The 18,067-nt window shown below is 45.9% G+C and overlaps 1 protein-coding gene across 4 annotated transcripts in view; it reads left to right on the forward strand.

Moving 5' to 3' along the window:
* POMT2 (protein O-mannosyltransferase 2) overlaps window positions 1-18,067 on the forward strand; it is a 53,546-nt gene that overhangs the window by 16,542 nt on the left and 18,937 nt on the right. For all 4 annotated transcript variants that reach the window (XR_009536723.1, XR_009536709.1, XR_009536705.1 and 1 more), the window contains exons 5-11: window positions 166-274; window positions 1,752-1,911; window positions 3,283-3,389; window positions 4,188-4,270; window positions 6,447-6,556; window positions 10,679-10,745; window positions 17,469-17,538. Coding sequence is in view for 1 of the 4 variants with exons in the window: in XM_060128837.1 (XP_059984820.1) it covers window positions 166-274; window positions 1,752-1,911; window positions 3,283-3,389; window positions 4,188-4,270; window positions 6,447-6,556; window positions 10,679-10,745; window positions 17,469-17,538 (706 nt within the window). In the remaining 3 variants the exon portion in view is untranslated. The remainder of the gene's footprint in view (window positions 1-165; window positions 275-1,751; window positions 1,912-3,282; window positions 3,390-4,187; window positions 4,271-6,446; window positions 6,557-10,678; window positions 10,746-17,468; window positions 17,539-18,067) is intronic.

Consider the following 18,067-nt stretch of genomic DNA (forward strand, 5'->3'; position numbering starts at 1 on the left):
AAGCTGTGGCCTTCCACCTTCCAGGTGACTCAGTTGCCCATCTAATCTTGACTGCACAAATGCAACTAAGCACAAGGGGGACTGTTTCTTACCACTGGGGTGTTTGGTTCTCAGGGGGGCCCATCTCTGATTCCACTTTTTGACCACTGAGCTCATGTTTTTCAGACACAGGATGCCTCACTCTGTCCCAGTACATCCTCCTTGACCCCATCTTGATGTTCTTCATCATGGCTGCCATGCTGAGCATGGTCAAGTACAACTCCTATGCCAACAGGTCAGAAACACCATCTTTGGGAGGGGGTGTCAGAAGCTGTGGCAGCTCTGGAATTTATATAATGGCCAGGGACAGGGTGGGTGTGATGCCTAGGGTGGGGGGCACCAGAATAGGTATTGTCTGGGAACTGTTTGTCTCCCTGCCCTCAGTGGTTGCAGCCAGTCCTGGCTTGGTGATGGGAATAAGGTATGTAAAGTTTGGCTTGAAGGGTCTACATCAGTCAAGAGGATCCCTGCAGGCCCCAGTCAATTCTAAAGCTGTGCTGGAGGGCCTGGCCTTCTTCCAGAATAGTCCCTTCCAGATCATCCTTCTGCCTCTGAGAGAGTAGAGTAGGTCATTCATTTTATTCAGACCAAAAGAGCTGGCTCTGCTAAGGCTTTTGCAGAAGTCACCTTGGTTTTGCCACAACCAAGCAGTGACCACCAGCTCTCTCTGGATTTGGGTTATCTTCTACTTGCACCACATCCCCTTCCACCTGCCATTTCTTTTTTATTTGTTTTTTTTTTTTTTTTTTTTTTGTGGTACGTGGGCCTCTCACTGTTGTGGCCTCTCCCGTTGCGGAGCACAGGCTCCGGATGCGCAGGCTCAGCGGCCATGGCTCACGGGCCCAGCCGCTACGCAGCATGTGGGATCTTCCGGACCGGGGCACGAACCCGTGTCCCCTGCATCGGCAGGTGGACTCCCGACCACTGCGCCACCAGGGAAGCCCCACCTGCCATTTCTTGAATACATGTGCCAGGTACTGTTCCAGGAGCTAGAGGTACAGGAACACATAGGTCTTGGCTGTTCAGGAGCATTTGCTGTGGCAGGGGGTCAGCCAGGGGATGAGGAGACTGCAGCTCAGAGCACCAGGCGATCTAAGTGCAGCAAGCTTGGGAACCGACTGCTGGGCTAGCACTGTGCTCCCCCGCTTGCTGGCTGTGTTACCTAACCTCTCTGGACCTCGAGTCCTCGAGTCCTCGTGTGGAAGAAGAGGCTGATGACAGGATCTGCTTCCAGGGGGTTGTAGGGAAGGCTAAAGAGTTAATACGTGTAAAGTGCTTGCAACAGTGCCTGACACATAGTAGGCACTCAGTAACTGCTGGCTTTTACAGGGTCCAGAGGTGGCACAAAAGACAGGGCTGACTGAATCCATCAGGCTTCTCTGGATTTTCCTTTTCCTTCCGCTTGATTGGTCACCACTGAAGAATAAGTGCCTTGCTTACTTGAAGCCCTGTACTTAGCGAGGAAAGCGATGGCGCGTCTCCCCAGAAGAATCACCTACTGACTCTCACACTGTGCTTCCTGCAGTTTCAGGGGTTTCACAGACCACCTCCTCCTCGGAGCCATGCATGGTCCCTGAGGTTGGGAGCCCTCAAGAGAGAGGCCACAGTGCAGCCTCCCAGAGTCAGAGGACCTCTGCCTTCCCCATTGCTGCTCTTGCTTTTGAGTTTGGTTCCAGCTGCCAAACTGAACTCTGTGCCTTGTTGATTTTCAGGCCCTTCTCTGCCCCCTGGTGGCTCTGGCTCAGCCTGACTGGCGTTAATCTAGCTGGTGCTTTGGGGGTCAAGTTTGTTGGCCTCTTTATCATCCTGCAAGTGGGGTGGAACACCGTTTCAGACCTTTGGCACCTGTTTGGAGACCTCAGTCTTTCAATGGTGAGAACCCAAGTGCTTGTAGAAATGTCTTTGCTCCCCTGCTCCTCGCTTAGCAGAGCCAGTGGTCTTTCTCTGCTTCTGCTGCAGGTGGCAGAACAGCTGTGTTCTGGGCCCGAGGTGGGCTGCATCCAGCTGCCCTCTGTAGGGAGCAGGGCAGCAGGGAGTGGGCTATGGCTGACAGGCTGGAGAGGTATAAAGAGGGAGGATGGACTGATATCCTTGGGATTCTCTTTTGGCATTTGTTCCTGCATTGGTTTTTAAATGCTTTGCAAACAACCCAGCCAGGGGATTCTGTCCATCTGGGCTCATGCCAAATGTGTGACAGACACTGACTGCCTGGGACTTGAGGTAAAATTGGTAGACTGACTTCCTGAACTTAAAATTTTCTTTTCCTGACCCAGAGTCTCTGCATCTGGAGGCTGGTAAGGGCCTTATGGTTTATTACAATATTATTTATTAAGAGCTGACTCTGTGTCAGGCAGTATGCAAAATGCTTTACTTTCATCATCTCATTTCCTCCTCATAACAAACCCGTGAGGCAGGTAGTTATTACCCTCTTGCCAAATGAGGAAATTGAGACCTAGAGAGGTAATAATGTTCCCAAAGTCATACAAGTAGTAAGAGGTAGATCTAGGATTCAAACAGGCGAGGCTGACTCCAGGCCTGAACTATTGATACTTTGCTGTAATGCACCTCTGAACCAAAGTCCCAACAAGTTCATTTATTCATTCGGAACATATAGACAGACCATCCGCTAAGTGTGAGACACAGAATATGCAGATGATTAAAACAAGATTCCTGCCCTCTAGAGACAATGGAGAGAGAGAAATAAGAAAGAAAGAAAGAAAAGAAAAAATAAGTCATGGTCCAGCCAACAAAGGCTGTGAAAGCACAGAGGAGAGCATAAACCCAGTCTTGGGCAATCCAGGAAGGCTTCTAGGAGGAAGCTGAGGCCTAAAGTTAAGATAAGGAGCAGTTATCAATGTGTTGGGTGGGGCTGGTACAGTGCAAGAAGCATGGGGAAAGTGCAGGGCGTCAGTGTGACTAGGATGGAGAGGGAGTGATGAGTGACGATGCTGAAGATGCAGGCCACACCTTGGCAGTAACGCGGGGACAGCCCGGGGTCCTCGGTGAGGGTCTGGACAGGCAGCGGAGGGCTGGCCCAGGTTCAGCCCCCTGCAGTGCTTGGTTGGTGGGGGGTGTTATGGGAAGGCTTAGGGTTTCCCCATGTCTTTCTTTCTTGATAGCCATTAGTGTTTCAATTGTTTCTGATTATGACTTACACATAAAAACTTACAGATAACACACATGTCAGGCATAAGGCAAATAATGCCTCATATGCCCAGCACCCTGCACTGGCTTGGTTTGCAGGTGACTGTGGGAAAACATCTGACCGCTCGCATCCTGTGCCTCATAGTGCTGCCGCTGGCTCTCTACACGGCCATGTACGCTGTTCACTTCATGGTGCTGAATAAAAGGTACAGCCAGAGCCTTTCCAGTGTCTCACTTCTGGTCTTCCTCTTGCCTCTAAGCCTATGGAGGGGCCGTGTGATTTCCTGGGTCTGGTTGGGATGCTCGGAGGGGACCCAGGGTTTTTTTTCTGTTGGTTTCCTCTTATGTTCTATCTTTTGGGTACCCTGGCCTGAAGGAAGAAGAGAATGTTCTAATAGCCAAACTGCCCCTTATCCCTAAACACAGTTCCTTGTGCTTAACAGGGATGGGCCACCATAAGCATGTGCAGTTGGAGTGAGGATAATAATAACAATAACACCAGCAGCAGCTCCCATTTAACAGGTAGTGACTATGTGTCAGGAGCTGTGTTCAGCATTTTATATACGTTATCTCATTTAGTCATAATAATTCTTTTTTAAAAAAAAATTTTTGGCCGTGCCACATGGCATGTAGGATCTCAGTTCCGCGACCAGGGATCTAACCCGTGTCCCTTGCATTGTAAGCACAGAGTCTTAACCACTGGACCACCAGGGAAGTCCCATAATAATTCTTTTGATTTTTTTTTTAAATCCCTGATTTATAAATGAAGAATTGAGGCTAAACAAGGCCAGGTATCTTCCAAAGTTCACCTAGCTAGTAAGTGGCCGAGTTATAATTTGGACCCCAGTTTCTCTGACTCTATCCCCCATGTCTGTCCACAATACTACACTGCCACTCCCTTGTACTTCTTTTAAACCAGCTGTACAGAGCTCTTCCTAGGGCTCCTGGGAAATCACAGTTTCACTCCATTAATTTGGCTGTCTTCTCTCTGCCTTTCCCCACAGTGGTCCTGGTGATGGCTTCTTCAGTTCTGCCTTCCAGGCCCGGCTTTCAGGAAACAACCTTCACAATGCTTCCATCCCTGAACGTGAGTGTCTCTTGTCCTTTACAAAGGTAGAAAGACAGAAGGGATTCCTGGGAGTTGTATTGGAAAAGATGATATGACAGCCTGAGTTATTTTAGATGGGCACAGTGGGAGAAAGATCCAGTTAAATCTGGTCCGAGCACTCAAGAGAGTGAATAGGAGCACAGGAAGTGCAGAGGAAGACGTCCTGAGCAATGAGCTCTTTGACCCTAAAGAATAACCTGTCCGTCGTGGCTGTGGGAAGACCAACAGACAGAATCTGGTGAAGGAACAAGGCCCTTCAGGGCTAGAGGTCAGTTCCCACCAGAGTATCCTGCTACTCGCATCCATTCACTATTCACACCGGGTAACTGAGCAAGTGTTAGCCACGTCGGAGGCTGTAAGCGGATGCCCTCCAGAGTAGAGAGTCTGGGGTAGAGTCTGCAGTAGAGGACCTCTACATGATGTGACCGTATGTGTTAAGTATAGAAAGAGGGAACGCAGAGCTGTGGGGATCAAAGGTGTAAGACATCACTTCTGTTAGGGGGTTGGGGGGTGATCAGAGTGAGTGAGTTGCCTTGGAGTCAGGCCCTGGAAAAATGGGTAGGTTTCAGCAGAGGGAGATGGGGGAGAGGGCATATCAGGCAGAAGGGAGAGCATGATCAAAGCCAAGAGCAGGGCAGAATTTAAGGCATAGGTTATATGCAGAAAAATACTGGAAGATAAGGTTGACAAGATAGGTTGGGCCCAGGTCATTATTTCCTGGAGGCAAGGACAATGTCTTTTAGTCTCTCCAGGGCCTAGAACACAGTGGGCCCACCCAGAGTGTGGAAAGAATGAAAAATAGGAAAGCAGGCAAAAATTGGTTCAGAAAGGCAGACACTGGATTCCACATTGGAGAAGTCAGCCTTGAGTTGCTTGAGGAAATCCATGCAGTGGGACCAGTGGGCTTGGGGCTGAGGCTTTCAAAGGAGGACTAGCCAAGTAAGGGATGGTCGATGCTGTGCAGTGGCTGTGGTCTGTGAGGAAACTGTAGAAAGAGGAAGACGACAGGGTGCGGTCAGGCCACTGGGCATGCAGGAGGAAGGGGCTGCTCAGGAGCAGTCCGTGAGGGAGTGTGGGTTGAGATGGGGGACAGAGCATAATCGAGAAGCAGCTGCGGTCAGCAGCGTGCGGGGCTGTGTGTGTTGACCAGCACGAGGACTTAGAAGGATGGAGTGGTGGCATTAGCAAATTTCTACTCGTTATTTAAAAGGCCTAGCTCAGCTATATTCTCTTCCATCAAGCCATCCTCTTTTTACTCTTTGGGCAAGAATTTGTTCTACCCTGCTCTGGGCTCCCACCATGTCACACCTTGTCGCACCTTTGCTGGAGCGTTTGCTGATCATCCTGTGCTGCTCAGTGTGTGACACCATCATCCCCAAGACTGGGCTCCACTAGGTCTGCAGCCAGGTCTCCTCCACCTTTGGATCCACCGTGTAATCGATACGGTCTAGCGACCAAATGAATGAACAAAGGGAGACCGGAGCAGCCAGCACTGGTGCAGTGAGACCTGTTTCGGTGGAGTGGGGAATGGCGGGCAGCCAGATTGCAGGGCGTGGAGAAGAGGGACAGTAAGAAGGCAAAGAGCCTCCTCCATAAGCCGGGGCCTGTGTGGGGAGGGGATGGATGCTCCTGGGTAAGCTGTTTACTCTGGGTTTTTGTTTTTGTTTTTTTAAATTCAGAGTAAAAACCCAGAACACCATTGAACAGTTACTACATGTGGCACTAGATTCAAAAGGCACAAAAGGATATATAGTGAAAAGTCTCTCTTAATAGTCTATAGTAACACTATATCTTGGAGAACATTCCAGATGAAGCTATAAGATGCTTCTTCCTTCTTTATTCCATGGAATGTATATGATAGACCTTGAATGAAGGACAAGTTGTTCCTAGTCTTTTGCTTTGATAATAGCATTGTTAATACCCAGCTTCTTCTGAAGTCCTTAGGAAGGAGGGGAGGGGACAGGCGAGACTATTTGGTGAGATCCTCTTGAGTTGACTCCACTGGGGTGAGAAGGCAGCCGCGCATCTTGCTTTCGGCAGTCCGGGACCCAGTGGAGTCTGTTAGGGGCTGAGGAGGCCTGTGGCTTCAGCGGCCCCTGCAGTCAGGGGCAGGTCTAGCGCTGCGCCAGCTCACACCGTCACCGTCTGCCCGCAGACCTGGCCTATGGCTCTGTGATCACCGTGAAGAGCGCGCGGATGGCCGTCGGCTACCTCCACTCGCACGGGCACCTCTACCCCGAGGGCATCGGCGCCCGCCAGCAGCAGGTCAGTGAGCCCTTTGTGCGCTTGAGTTGTGGCAGCACTAAGCTGTTTGCCATGACTGAACCCTCCGTTCTCTTTCTGGCTTCCCCTCCTTTACCCGCACTGTTTCCCCGGCTTGAAACATCCTTTTCCTCTGCCTAACTCCAGCTTCCCTAGGCTTCAGCTGGGGAGTTCCCCTCTGACCACCATGACCTCCCTCTGCCTGCTCCTGGGTTAGGTGCGTCTGGTGTGGGCGGCTTTCCCGGCACCTTTACAAGCTTGTGTGGTAACCCTCTTCGCATTGAATTGTGAGTGCTTCCTTCCTCCTGTCTCTTTGCTGTTTGATTGCTGGCTCCTGGAAGGCTCAGTGCCCAGCACGAAGTGGATGATGGGTAGAGTGTAATGGTTATAAACACAGGCCTGGGAACCAGACTAGTTTATCTGGGTTCGAATCCTGGTTCCACTAGAGTGTGACTTTGAACAAATTCCTTAACCTCTCTGTGCTTCAGTGGGCTCATCTGTAAATTGGGGAAAATAAATAGTACTTCTCTCCATCATAAGGTTGTTGTGAGGATTAAGTGAGATAACCGTATGACGTGCATGCTGGAGGATTAGCCGTGAGTATGATCTGAACGAGTGAGCGACACTGTCCGCGTCCACGTTAAGGAGTGGTGGATGTGGCTGTGGTGGATGATGCCTGAGAGGGAGAAGGATGGGGTCGGAGAGGTCCGTGGGGCCAGATTATGGAGAGACCTTACGTGTTACAGTAGATTTAATTTTGTTCTGTAGACGCTGGGGAGGCGTTGAAACTTATTAAGGGATAAGATGTGCTTAGATTTCTAGTTTAGAAGGACAGCTCTAGCAGGAGTGTGGTGGATTGGAAGGAGGAGGAGACTAGAGGCAATAATCATGACAAAGGATGGTGAACGGAGGCAGAGGCCACAGGGAGAGAGGTGGGAAGTGATTTAGGAAACTTCACAGGTTGAATGTCAGGGCCTGGTAACTGATAGATGTCAGGGATGAGCCATGTCGAGGTCTGTAGTCTGGAGGTCAAGGTGTTTGTGTGATAATGCTGTTTCACCATAATCAGAAATGGAGGAGGAAACATGGCTTTGGAGATGAGTTTCCTTTGTGTATTTTAGCTCTGGGACTTGTCTCGGGAAAGAGACATGAGTGTGTAGCATACAGGTGTCAGTGACACAGTGGGGGATGGGTGACATTGCCCTGAAGCAGTGTGCAGAGGGAGGAGGGCCAGCAGAGGAGCCCTGGGGAGCAGGAGCACGTAAGGCAGCATTAAAGGCGCTCAGAGTGGTGCTGGTAGAAGTGGCTGAGAAGGAAGGGGTGGACGGGAAGGTTGGAGGAGAACAGGAGGAGAGTGCCGAGCAGAGGGTCTCCAGTGGGAGGAGACGCCAGCAGTTCAAGTGCTGCAGAGACCTCGGAGAAGGTGAGGACAGAGGAAGAGGCCTTCGAAGGGCAACATGGGAGGCCTGGCAACTCTGACAAGGGTGGCTTCCATGGCGTGGGCAGGGCGGAGGCCTCGGATGCAGTGACCCGAGGAGAGGAGAGTGCGGAGGTCGGGGCTTCAGGGCTGGCTGCTGCTCTGAGAAGCTTGAAGTGAAGTTTCTCTTCCTACAAAATGACCAAAACCTTTACTTTGTGAAAAACTTTTGCTTCTCAAAATATTTGATTGTTATTATTTCCTTATTTACTAGAAGGTTGACCCAGAGTATTGGGTTTTGGTATCAGTTTCCCATTCTTGACTCTCCGCTTCTCTCTAGCACAGTGGTTCTCAACCCTGGCTGCGCTTTAGAGTCCATTGGAGAGCTTTTAAAAAATTCTGATGCCTGAGGTCCACCCCAGAGATTCTGACTTAACTGACCTAGGATGGGGCCCATGCAGTGTGCATTTTTGTTTTGGTTTTAAGCTCTCCAGAAGAGTCTAATGTACTGCTAGCCCTTCCATAGTGATACCTTGCTGCTGGTGTCATGTAGGAGATAAAGTTACAGATGTGGTGACGAGGAACATCTATACTGTGCAAAGGGAGAGAAGAGCCACGTTCTGAAAGGCCCTATTAAGCTGGTCTTAGTGTTACACACTTGAAGCCCATGGGTAGAGGCATGAAGTTTTGACAGTCATCTAGAGAGAGCACATTAGGCCAAGGGACAGAGAGCCTGGCTTTGTCACTGACTGAGTCACTGAGCCTTTTGCAGCCTGTGTCTTCATCTGTAAATTGAGGGGACCGCACTAAATAACCTCTAGTAGCCCTCCTCTGCCCTGTAGTTTAATGTCTTGTTAACAGCTCTAGGTCTCGATTTTTAAATGTTTTTAAAGCATAACGTTTATAAAGTAAGATTGGAAAGTGTAGAAAAGTATAAAAAAAAACCCAAAGTTACACATAATCCAAGGATCATTGTTTATCCACGTAGTTTGATGTACAACATTCTGCTGTAATAGCATACCTGTGTCCCTAGGAGACCTCATATTATAAAAAACTCCATTGTAAAAATAAATGTTTCAAGGGGAAAAAGAGGCCATGGACTGTATTCACAATAACTGATTTTTCTAATAGGAATTTTAATAATAATGGTTTTTGGGAAAAAAAACCAAAATGACAGCGCAGGGTGCACACACAAGCACCACAAAAGCTTAACATCCTTGAGCAAAATCGAGCTGGGTGAGCTTGATGTGTGCAGCTTTTGATGGGGAGCGTGGACTTAATGTCTCTGTGGCTGCCACAACTTTTAACGTGTATATTCTTAATACCATTATTCCTAATTGTTTCTGAGAAAGCAAAAACCACTGAAACAAAGCAGCCATGATACACGCATAATTATTTTCCTACACGCTAATTCCAAATTTCTTTGCAAGTGAAAAAGTCATGTTTTGTCCAATTGGAGTTATTAAAACTCACGTTGTAAGAGAGATGCCTTTGTTTTCGTTGCTTCTGGGTATTTATGTGCTTGTATACATAATTAGCATAATTGTAGGTATGCAGTCTCTATCCTGGGAGCTTTGGAGCTCGCTCCCTCCGTTTGAATCCTGTCTCTCCAGCTGACAAGCTGTGAGACCTTTACTTAACCTCAGAGAATTACTTACCCTCAGTTTGCTTGTAAGTAAGGTGGAGGTAACCATAGTCCCTACAACCTAGCGATAAGACCTGTCCAGTGCTTAGAGCAGTGCCTAGTGATAAATGGTAACCATTTTCAACAGCAGCATGTTATACACCTTCTCCTGTGCTGGGTAAAAATGCCCTGAAACATTTTCTGCGGCTGCATAATATTCTATCCTGTGGACATAACCAGCACATAACTCTTCCTTTAGTATTGGACATTTATATTGTTCCCAGGATTTTTGCTGGTAGTTTAATTGCAGCATTACATGCATGTACACTCATGCACACACAATTTTTAAAAAATCAGTGTATACAAAATGGCTATGTCTAAAACTTCAGGCTTCTAGGATAAGATTTTTTTTTTTTTTTTTTTTTTTTTACGGTACGCGGGCCTCTCACCGCTGCGGCCTCTCCCGTTGTGGAGCACAGACTCCGGACGCGCAGGCTCAGCGGCCATGGCTCACGGGCCCAGCCGCTCCGTGGCATGTGGGATCCTCCCGGACCGGGTCACGAACCCGTGTCCCCTGCATCGGCAGGCGGACTCCCAACCACTGCGCCACCAGGGAAGCCCCTAGGATAAGATATTAATAGAGTTTTTTTCGTTTCATTTGGCCATATTCTAGAAAAATACCATGAATTTTTCATTTAGAAAGTTTGAGACATGGTCTTGATGACTTTTTAAAAATGAACTAAATCCTCGTTGTGTGCTGGAGACTGTGTTACACAAGGTGTTATTGTTCCTCCCTCTAGGAGGTGGGAAGTTGAAAGATAGGATGCAGAGGGGTACACAGAGACAAATCAAAAAGGCTTTTGTGGGAAAAGACCTCTAAATATAGAAGGAAGGAGAGAAAGTAGCATTTACCAAATGCTACTTCGGAGCCCTGTCGGGAAACACAGCCCCTCGGGTTGGTGGCTGGGGATTCTGAAAAAGGCTTAAGCAACATTGGCTTGCTATTGATTGTCCTGTGGCCGGCTGCGCTGATAGTGACTGTCTTCTCCCTCCCACCTCCTCCTCCCTCCCCCACCCTACCCAGGTCACCACCTATTTGCACAAGGACTACAACAACCTGTGGATTATCAAGAAACATAATACAAATTCAGGTAATGCGGTAGGGAACTGGCGCTTCTTGTATTATTAGTTACTCTGAGCCCTCCTTAACATTTCTCATGCCTCCAAAAGAATGGTGCTGGGATGGGCTTTCCTGAGCATTCTTTGCCATCTTTACAGATCTCAGTTATCCTTTCAACAGTTATTTATTGAGCCCCTGCTACGTTACAAGGACTGTTATAGGCATAGGGATAAGCAGTGAGCAAGACAGATAAGATCTCACTCTTAGAGCTGTCTTTTCTTTTTTAATTTTTAAATTTAATTTTATTAATTTTTTTATACAGCAGGTTCTTATTAGTCACCCATTTTATAGGCAACAGTGTATACATGTCAATCCCAATCTCCCAATTCATCACACCACCCCCACCCCCACCCCCCGCCGCTTTCCCCCCTTGGTGTCCATACGTTTGTTCTCTACGTCTGTGTCTCAATTTCTGCCCTGCAAACCGGTTCATCTGTACCATTTTTCTAGGTTCCACATATATGGGTTAATATACGATATTCGTTTTTCTCTTTCTCACTTACTTCACTTTCTGTGACAGTCTCTAGATCCATCCATGTCTCTACAAATGACCCAATTTCGTTCCTTTTTATGGCTGAGTAATATTCCATTGTATATATGTACCATATCTTCTTTATCCATTTGTCTGTCGATGGGCATTTAGGTTGCTTCCATGACCTGGCTATTGTAAACAGTGCTGCAGTGAACAGTGGGGTGCATGTGTCTTTTTGAATTATGGTTTTCTCTGGGTATTTGCTCAGTAGTGGGATTGCTGGGTCATCTGGTAATTCTATTTTTCATTTTTTAAGGAACCTCCATACTGTTCTCCATAGTGGCTGTATCAATTTACATTCCCACCAATAGTGCAAGGGGGTTCCCTTTTCTCCACACCCTCTCCAGCATTTGTTGTTTGTAGATTTTCTGATGATGCCCTTTCTAACCGGTGTGAGGTGATACCTCATTGTAGTTTTGATTTGCATTTCTCTAATAATTAGTGATGTTGAGCGGCTTTTCATGTGCTTCTTGGCCATCTGTATGTCTTCTTTGGAGAAATGTCTATTTAGGTCTTCTGCCCATTTTTGGATTGGGTTGTTTGTTTTTTTAATATTGAGCTGCATAAGCTGTTTATATATTTTGGAGATTAATCCTTTGTCCATTGGTTCGTTTGCAAATATTTTCTCCCATTCTGACTGAGGGTTGTCTTTTCGTCTTGTTTGTAGTTTCCCTTGCTTTGCAAAAGCTTTTAAGTTTCATTAGGTCCCATTTGTTTATTTTTGTTTTTATTTCCATTACTCTAGGAGGTGGATCAAAAAAGATCTTGCTGTGATTTATGTCAAAGAGTGTTCTTCCTCTGTTTTCCTCTAAGAGTTTTACAGTGTCCAATCTTACATTTAGGTCTCTAATCCATTTTGAGTTTATTTTTCTGTATGGTGTTAGGGAGTGTTCTAATTTCATTCTTTTACATGTAGCTGTCCAGTTTTCCCAGCACCACTTATTGAAGAGACTGTCTTTCCTCTGTTGTATATCCTTGCCTCCTTTGTCATAGATTAGATGACCGTAGGTGCGTGGGTTTATCTCTGGGCTTTCTATCCTGTTCCATTGATCTATATTTCTGTTTTTGTGCCAGTACCATATTATCTTGATTACTGTAGCTTTGTAGTATAGTCTGAAGTCAGGGAGTCTGATTCCTCCAGCTCCATTTTTTTCCCTCAAGACTGCTTTGGCTATTCGGGGTCTTTAGTGTCTCCATACAGATTTTAAGATTTTTTGTTCTAGTTCTGTAAAAAATGCCATTGGTAATTTGATAGGGATTGCATTGAATCTGTAGATTGCTTTGGGTAGTATAGTCATATTCACAATATTGATTCTTCCAATCCGAGAACATGGTATATATCTCTGCATCTGTTTGTATCATCTTTAATTTCTTTCATCAGTGTCTTATAGTTTTCTGCATACAGGTCTTTTGTCTCCCTAGGTAGGTTTATTCCTAGGTATTTTATTCTTTTTGTTGCAGTGGTAAATGGGAGTGTTTCCTTAATTTCTCTTTCAGACTTTTCATCATTAGTGTATAGAAATGCAAGAGATTTCTGTGCATTAATTTTGTATCCTGCAACTTTACCAAATTCATTGATTAGCTGTAGTAGTTTTCTGGTGGCATCTTTAGGATTCTCTATGTATAGTACCATGTCATCTGCAAACAGTGACAGTTTTACTTCTTCTTTTCCAATTTGTATTCCTTTTATTTCTTTTTCTTCTCTGATTGCTGTGGCTAGGACTTCCAAGACCATGTTGAATAACAGTGGTGAGAGTGGACACCCTTGTCTTGTTCCTGATCTTAGAGGAAATGCTTTCAGCTTTTCACCATTGAGAATGATGTTTGCTGTGGGTTTGTCGTATGTGGCCTTTATATGTTGAAGTAGGTTCCCTCTATGCCCACTTTCTGGAGAGTTTTTATCATAAATGGGTGTTGAATTTTGTCAAAAGCTTTTTCTGCATCTATTGAGATGATCATATGGTTTTTCTCCTTCAGTTTGTTAATATGGTGTATCACATTGATTGATTTGAGTATATTGAAGAATCCTTGCATCCCTGGGATAAATCCCGCTTGATCATGGTGTATGATCCTTTCAAAATATTGTTGGATTCCGTTTGCTAGTATTTTGTTGAGGATTTTTGCATCTATATTCATGAGTGATATTGGTCTGTAATTTTCTTTTTTTGTAGTATCTTTTTCTGGTTTTGGTATCAGGGTGATGGTGGCCTCATAGAATGGGTTTGGGAGTGTTCCTTCCTCTGCAATTTTTTGGAAGAGTTTGAGAAGGATAGGTATTAGCTCTTCTCTAAATGTTTGATAGAATTTGCCTGTGAAGGCATCTGGTCCTGGACTCTTGTTTGTTGCAAGATTTTTTTTTTTTTTTTTGCGGTATGCGGGCCTCTCACTGTGTGGCCTCTCCCGTTGCGGAGCACAGGCTCCGGACGTGCAGGCTCAGCGGCCATGGCTCACGGGCCCAGCCGCTCCGCAGCATGTGGGATCTTCCTGGACTGGGGCATGAACCTGTGTCCCCTGCATCAGCAGGCGGACTCTCAACCACTGCGCCACCAGGGAAGCCCTTTGCAAGATTTTTAATCGCAGTTTCAATTTCACTACTTGTGATTGGTCTGTTCATATTTTCTATTTCTTCCCTGTTCAGTCTTGGAAGGTTATACGTTTCTAAGAATTTGTCCATTTCTTCCACGTTGTCCATTTTATTGGCATAGAGTTGCTTGTTGTAGTCTCTTAGGATGCTTTGTATTTCTGTGGTGTCTGTTGTAACTTCTCCTTTTTCATTTCTAATTTTATTGATTTGAGTCCTCTCCCTCTTTTTCTTGATGGGTCTGGCTAATGGTTTATCAATTTTGTTTATCTTCTCAAAGAACCAGCTTTTAGTTTTATTGATCTTTGCTATTGTTTTCTTTGTTTCTATTTCATTTATTTCTGCTCTGATCTTTATGATTTCTTTCCTTCTACTAACTTTGGGTTCTGTTTTCTTCTTGTTTCTTTAGGTGTAAGGTTAGATTGTTTATTTGAGATGTTTCCTGTTTCTTGAGGTAGGCTTGTATAGCTATAAACTTCCCCCTTAGAACTGCTTTTGCTGCATCCCATAGGTTTTGGATCGTAGTCTTTTCGTTGTCATTTGTCTCTAGGTATTTTTTGATTTCTTCGGTGATCTCTTGGTTATTTAGTAACATACTGTTTAGCCTCCATGTGTTTGTGTTTTTTATGTTTTTTTCCCTGTAATGGATTTCTAATCTCATAGCATTTGGTCAGAAAAGATGCTTGATATGATTTCAATTTTCTTAAATTTACTAAGGCTTGATTTGTGACCCAAGATGTGATCTATCCTGGAGAATGTTCTGTGTGCACTTGAGAAGAAAGTGTAATCTGTTGTTTTTGGATGGAATGTCCTATAAATATCAATTAAATCTATCTGGTCTGTTGTGTCATTTAAAGCTTGTGTTTCCTTATTAATTTTCTGTTTGGATGATCTGTCCATTGGTGTAAGTGAGGTATTAAAGTCCCCCACCATTATTGTGTTACTGTCGATTTCCTCTTTTATAGCTGTTAGCATTTGCCTTATGTATTGAGGTGCTCCTATGTCGGGTGCATATATATTCATAATTGTTATATCTTCTTCTTGGATTGATCCCTTGATCATTATGTAGTGTCCTTCCTTGTCTCTTATAACATCTTTATTTTCTAGTCTATTTGATATGAGTAATGCTACTCCAGCTTGCTTTTGATTTCGAAGTGCATGGAATATCTTTTTCCATCCCCTCACTTTCAGTCTGTATGTGTCTCTAGGTCTGAAGTGGGCCTCTTGTAGACAGCATATAGATGGGACTCAGACAGCTGAGGCTCAGACTTAATCCAGAAGAGGTTACCTGGACACGTGCCTGGGGCACACTGTGGCTGCTTTCATTTCTGATTTAGAGCACACCAAGCCTTGCAGACCCCACCATGTGGTACAGCTCAGGTTGTCTGGATGTGATAGAGGACTGCTGCCCACTGGTCATCCCAGGCCTGGGCCAGTCTGTTGGAGATCTGCGGGCCTGCCAGCCCTGTGGCTGGGCTCGTCTAGGCTGGTGCCCGGGACCTCCCTCAATGCCTGCGCATCTGCCTCTGACAGGCCAGGGTGAAGCTGCTCTGAAGCACACCTATGGGGCTCCCAGGGCTTTGTGACAAGGGCTATGTCTGGATCTTCTGGTTTTTCGGTCAGACAGCTGGCTACCTGCAGACTGTGCCCTTTGCTGCGGCCGAGAAGAGAACAGAACAGAGGGCATCTCCCGCTCACCTTCTGATTGTCTTATGCCATAGGTGTTCTCTCCTCGGCAAACACCACCTGGCTCAGCCTGTCTCGAGTCAGCTGCTCCTGACCTTTGTGGGGAAGTGGGCAGCTGCTCATCTAAATTTACCTTCTCTGTTCCTTTCGCCACCTCCCCTTATTGCCATGGTTTTTAGCCTTGAAACGTGGCCCGTATGACCACTGTCTTTGCATCCTAGTCCTCGGTAATATAAATTATGACACCATTGGGCAGGATCTATTTCTGTCCCTTATAGTACTGTTATAGATTGTGTTTTGATTCAACAGGCCAAACATAAGCGGTCTGTTGCAATGAGGGGTTCTGAGGGAAGACCAGCTTTCCTTCTAAAGTCATGTGGGCACGGACCAAGTCTTTGAACGTCCCTGTTCTGTTATTCCACTGTGGCTTCCAGGTTAAGGTGGCTGCATATCACTCCAGTGACTAAGGATTCGTGTGAAGGCAGATCACTACAGGCATTCTGGGAAGGGGGAGCTGTCTAGACAAAGGTCTTTGTGTTCTTCATGGCCATAAGTGCCCCTCCCCCACAGATCCATATTAAGTAAAACTTCCCTCCCCTTTGACTTACTTGATTTGTCATCTTGCTGATTCTTCTTCTTTTTTTAAATAAATTTATTAATTTATTTTTGGCTGTGTTGGGTCTTCATTGCTGTGCACAGGCTTTCTCTGGTTGCGGTGAGCAGGGGCTACTCTTGGTTGCAGTGCACGGGCTTCTCATTGCAGTGGCTTCTTTTGTTGTGGAGCATGGGCTCTACGGAGCGTGGGCTTCAGTAGTTGTGGCACGCAGGCTCCGTAGTTGTGGCTTGCAGGCTCAGTGGTTGTGGCTCATGGGCTCTAGAGCACAGGCTCAGTAGTTGTGGTACACAGGCTTAGTTGCTCTGTGGCATGTGGGATCTTCCTGGACCAGGGATCGAACCTGTGTCCCCTGCATTGGCAGGCGGATTCTTAACCACTGTGCCACCAGGGAAGTCCTGATTATTCTTCTTAAGAGACCTTAGAAGGCAGCGCAGGAATGGGCATTTCTACAGTTGAGTTCTCTAATTCTCTTGAGAGCCAGTGATTTGTCCTGGCAGATTTGTCTTTCCTGACCTTGAGTGTTAGTGTCTACTGCCTGGGACAGAAATTTGCAAGGACCTTCTGTGTTGCTGTGATTATTGCCAACTCCTTTTCCACTGTCATCACTTTTCTAGATCCTCAATGGTCTTGACTTCTTGACGATACAGAAGTAGTTCTTTTCTTTCATCATTTTCTTTGCCTCACGTTTATCAAGTCTATAGCCAGAGACAAGATAATCACTGGCCAAATATGCAGGGTTTAACATTTGATTTTGAAGAGAGCTGGGCAAATGGTCTTTTGCATGGAATTCATATTTAGAAGACTATATTTTTACTTCTAAAAGGAAAATCTTATTATTTAGCTTCCCAGCTTAAAAATCCTCTAGTGGGGGCTTCAGTGCTTGTCAGATAAAGGCCACATTTCCTAGCATGGCATACACAGTCTGGCCCCGTTTGTCCATACCCTCACCTATTCCCACTCTCCTTCCTGCCCACCCTCCCTAACCATGTGAATTCATTTGCCACTGATTCAGATGAGTTTTGCTCTTTCATACCTCTCTGGCTTTTCCCCACTTGCTCACCTGACAAGTTCTCCCTCTCCTTTGAGAGTCTTTTCAGTCATTATCTCTGGGATACCCTTCCCTCATCCTCTGAGACAGTTCACTTTGGTCCCACAGCACTCTGTCAGTACCTCATGCGCATACCACGTTGTACTATAACTCTTTACCGGTAGGTCCTTAATTAATGCTAGCTTAATGAGTGAACGGTTTCAGACATCAATGCTTGTTTCTTCTTGACAGATCCCCTAGACCCTTCACTCCCTGTGGAGTTTGTAAGACACGGAGATGTCATTCGACTAGAACACAAAGAGTAAGTAAATTTGCTGTTTGGGATAAATGAGTGGCATGAGCATCAAAGGTACAGAGCTCTTTTAAGCTGGAAATAAACAGAAGTCAAATGTGGATGAGGCTCTAGTAAATGGAACAAGGCTGCTGTGCTAGAATGGGAGAATGATTACTTTGCCTGTTTTGGCTTTGGGAAGCTTTGGATTTTGAAGGTGCCTTTCAACTGCCCTTTTCCTAGGGGGAAGAAAGAAAAAAATTGAGTTGCCCAAAGCTTTTTCTTAAGCGGCTGCCTTGAGAAAGGTATAGGAGTCTGTTTCTGAATATGGCAAACTAGTTCATTTAACCAGTGTTCTCACTGAGAATGACTAAAAATGCTGGAAAATGTAGAAACATCTTAAAAGCATAAAGAACTGACAAGATAGTAAGGAGTTACTAGGTCAAAATCTCAGTGAAAGGGGGAATCCAGAGAAAAAGTGGGACACTGTGGCCACTTCTGCCTTGAACCCACAATCTTGAGTTTTGATTTTTGGGTTTTGACTGCCTCTAGAGAGAAG

Source organism: Lagenorhynchus albirostris, chromosome 1, assembly GCF_949774975.1.
Source record: "Lagenorhynchus albirostris chromosome 1, mLagAlb1.1, whole genome shotgun sequence".
NCBI lineage: Eukaryota > Metazoa > Chordata > Mammalia > Artiodactyla > Delphinidae > Lagenorhynchus > Lagenorhynchus albirostris.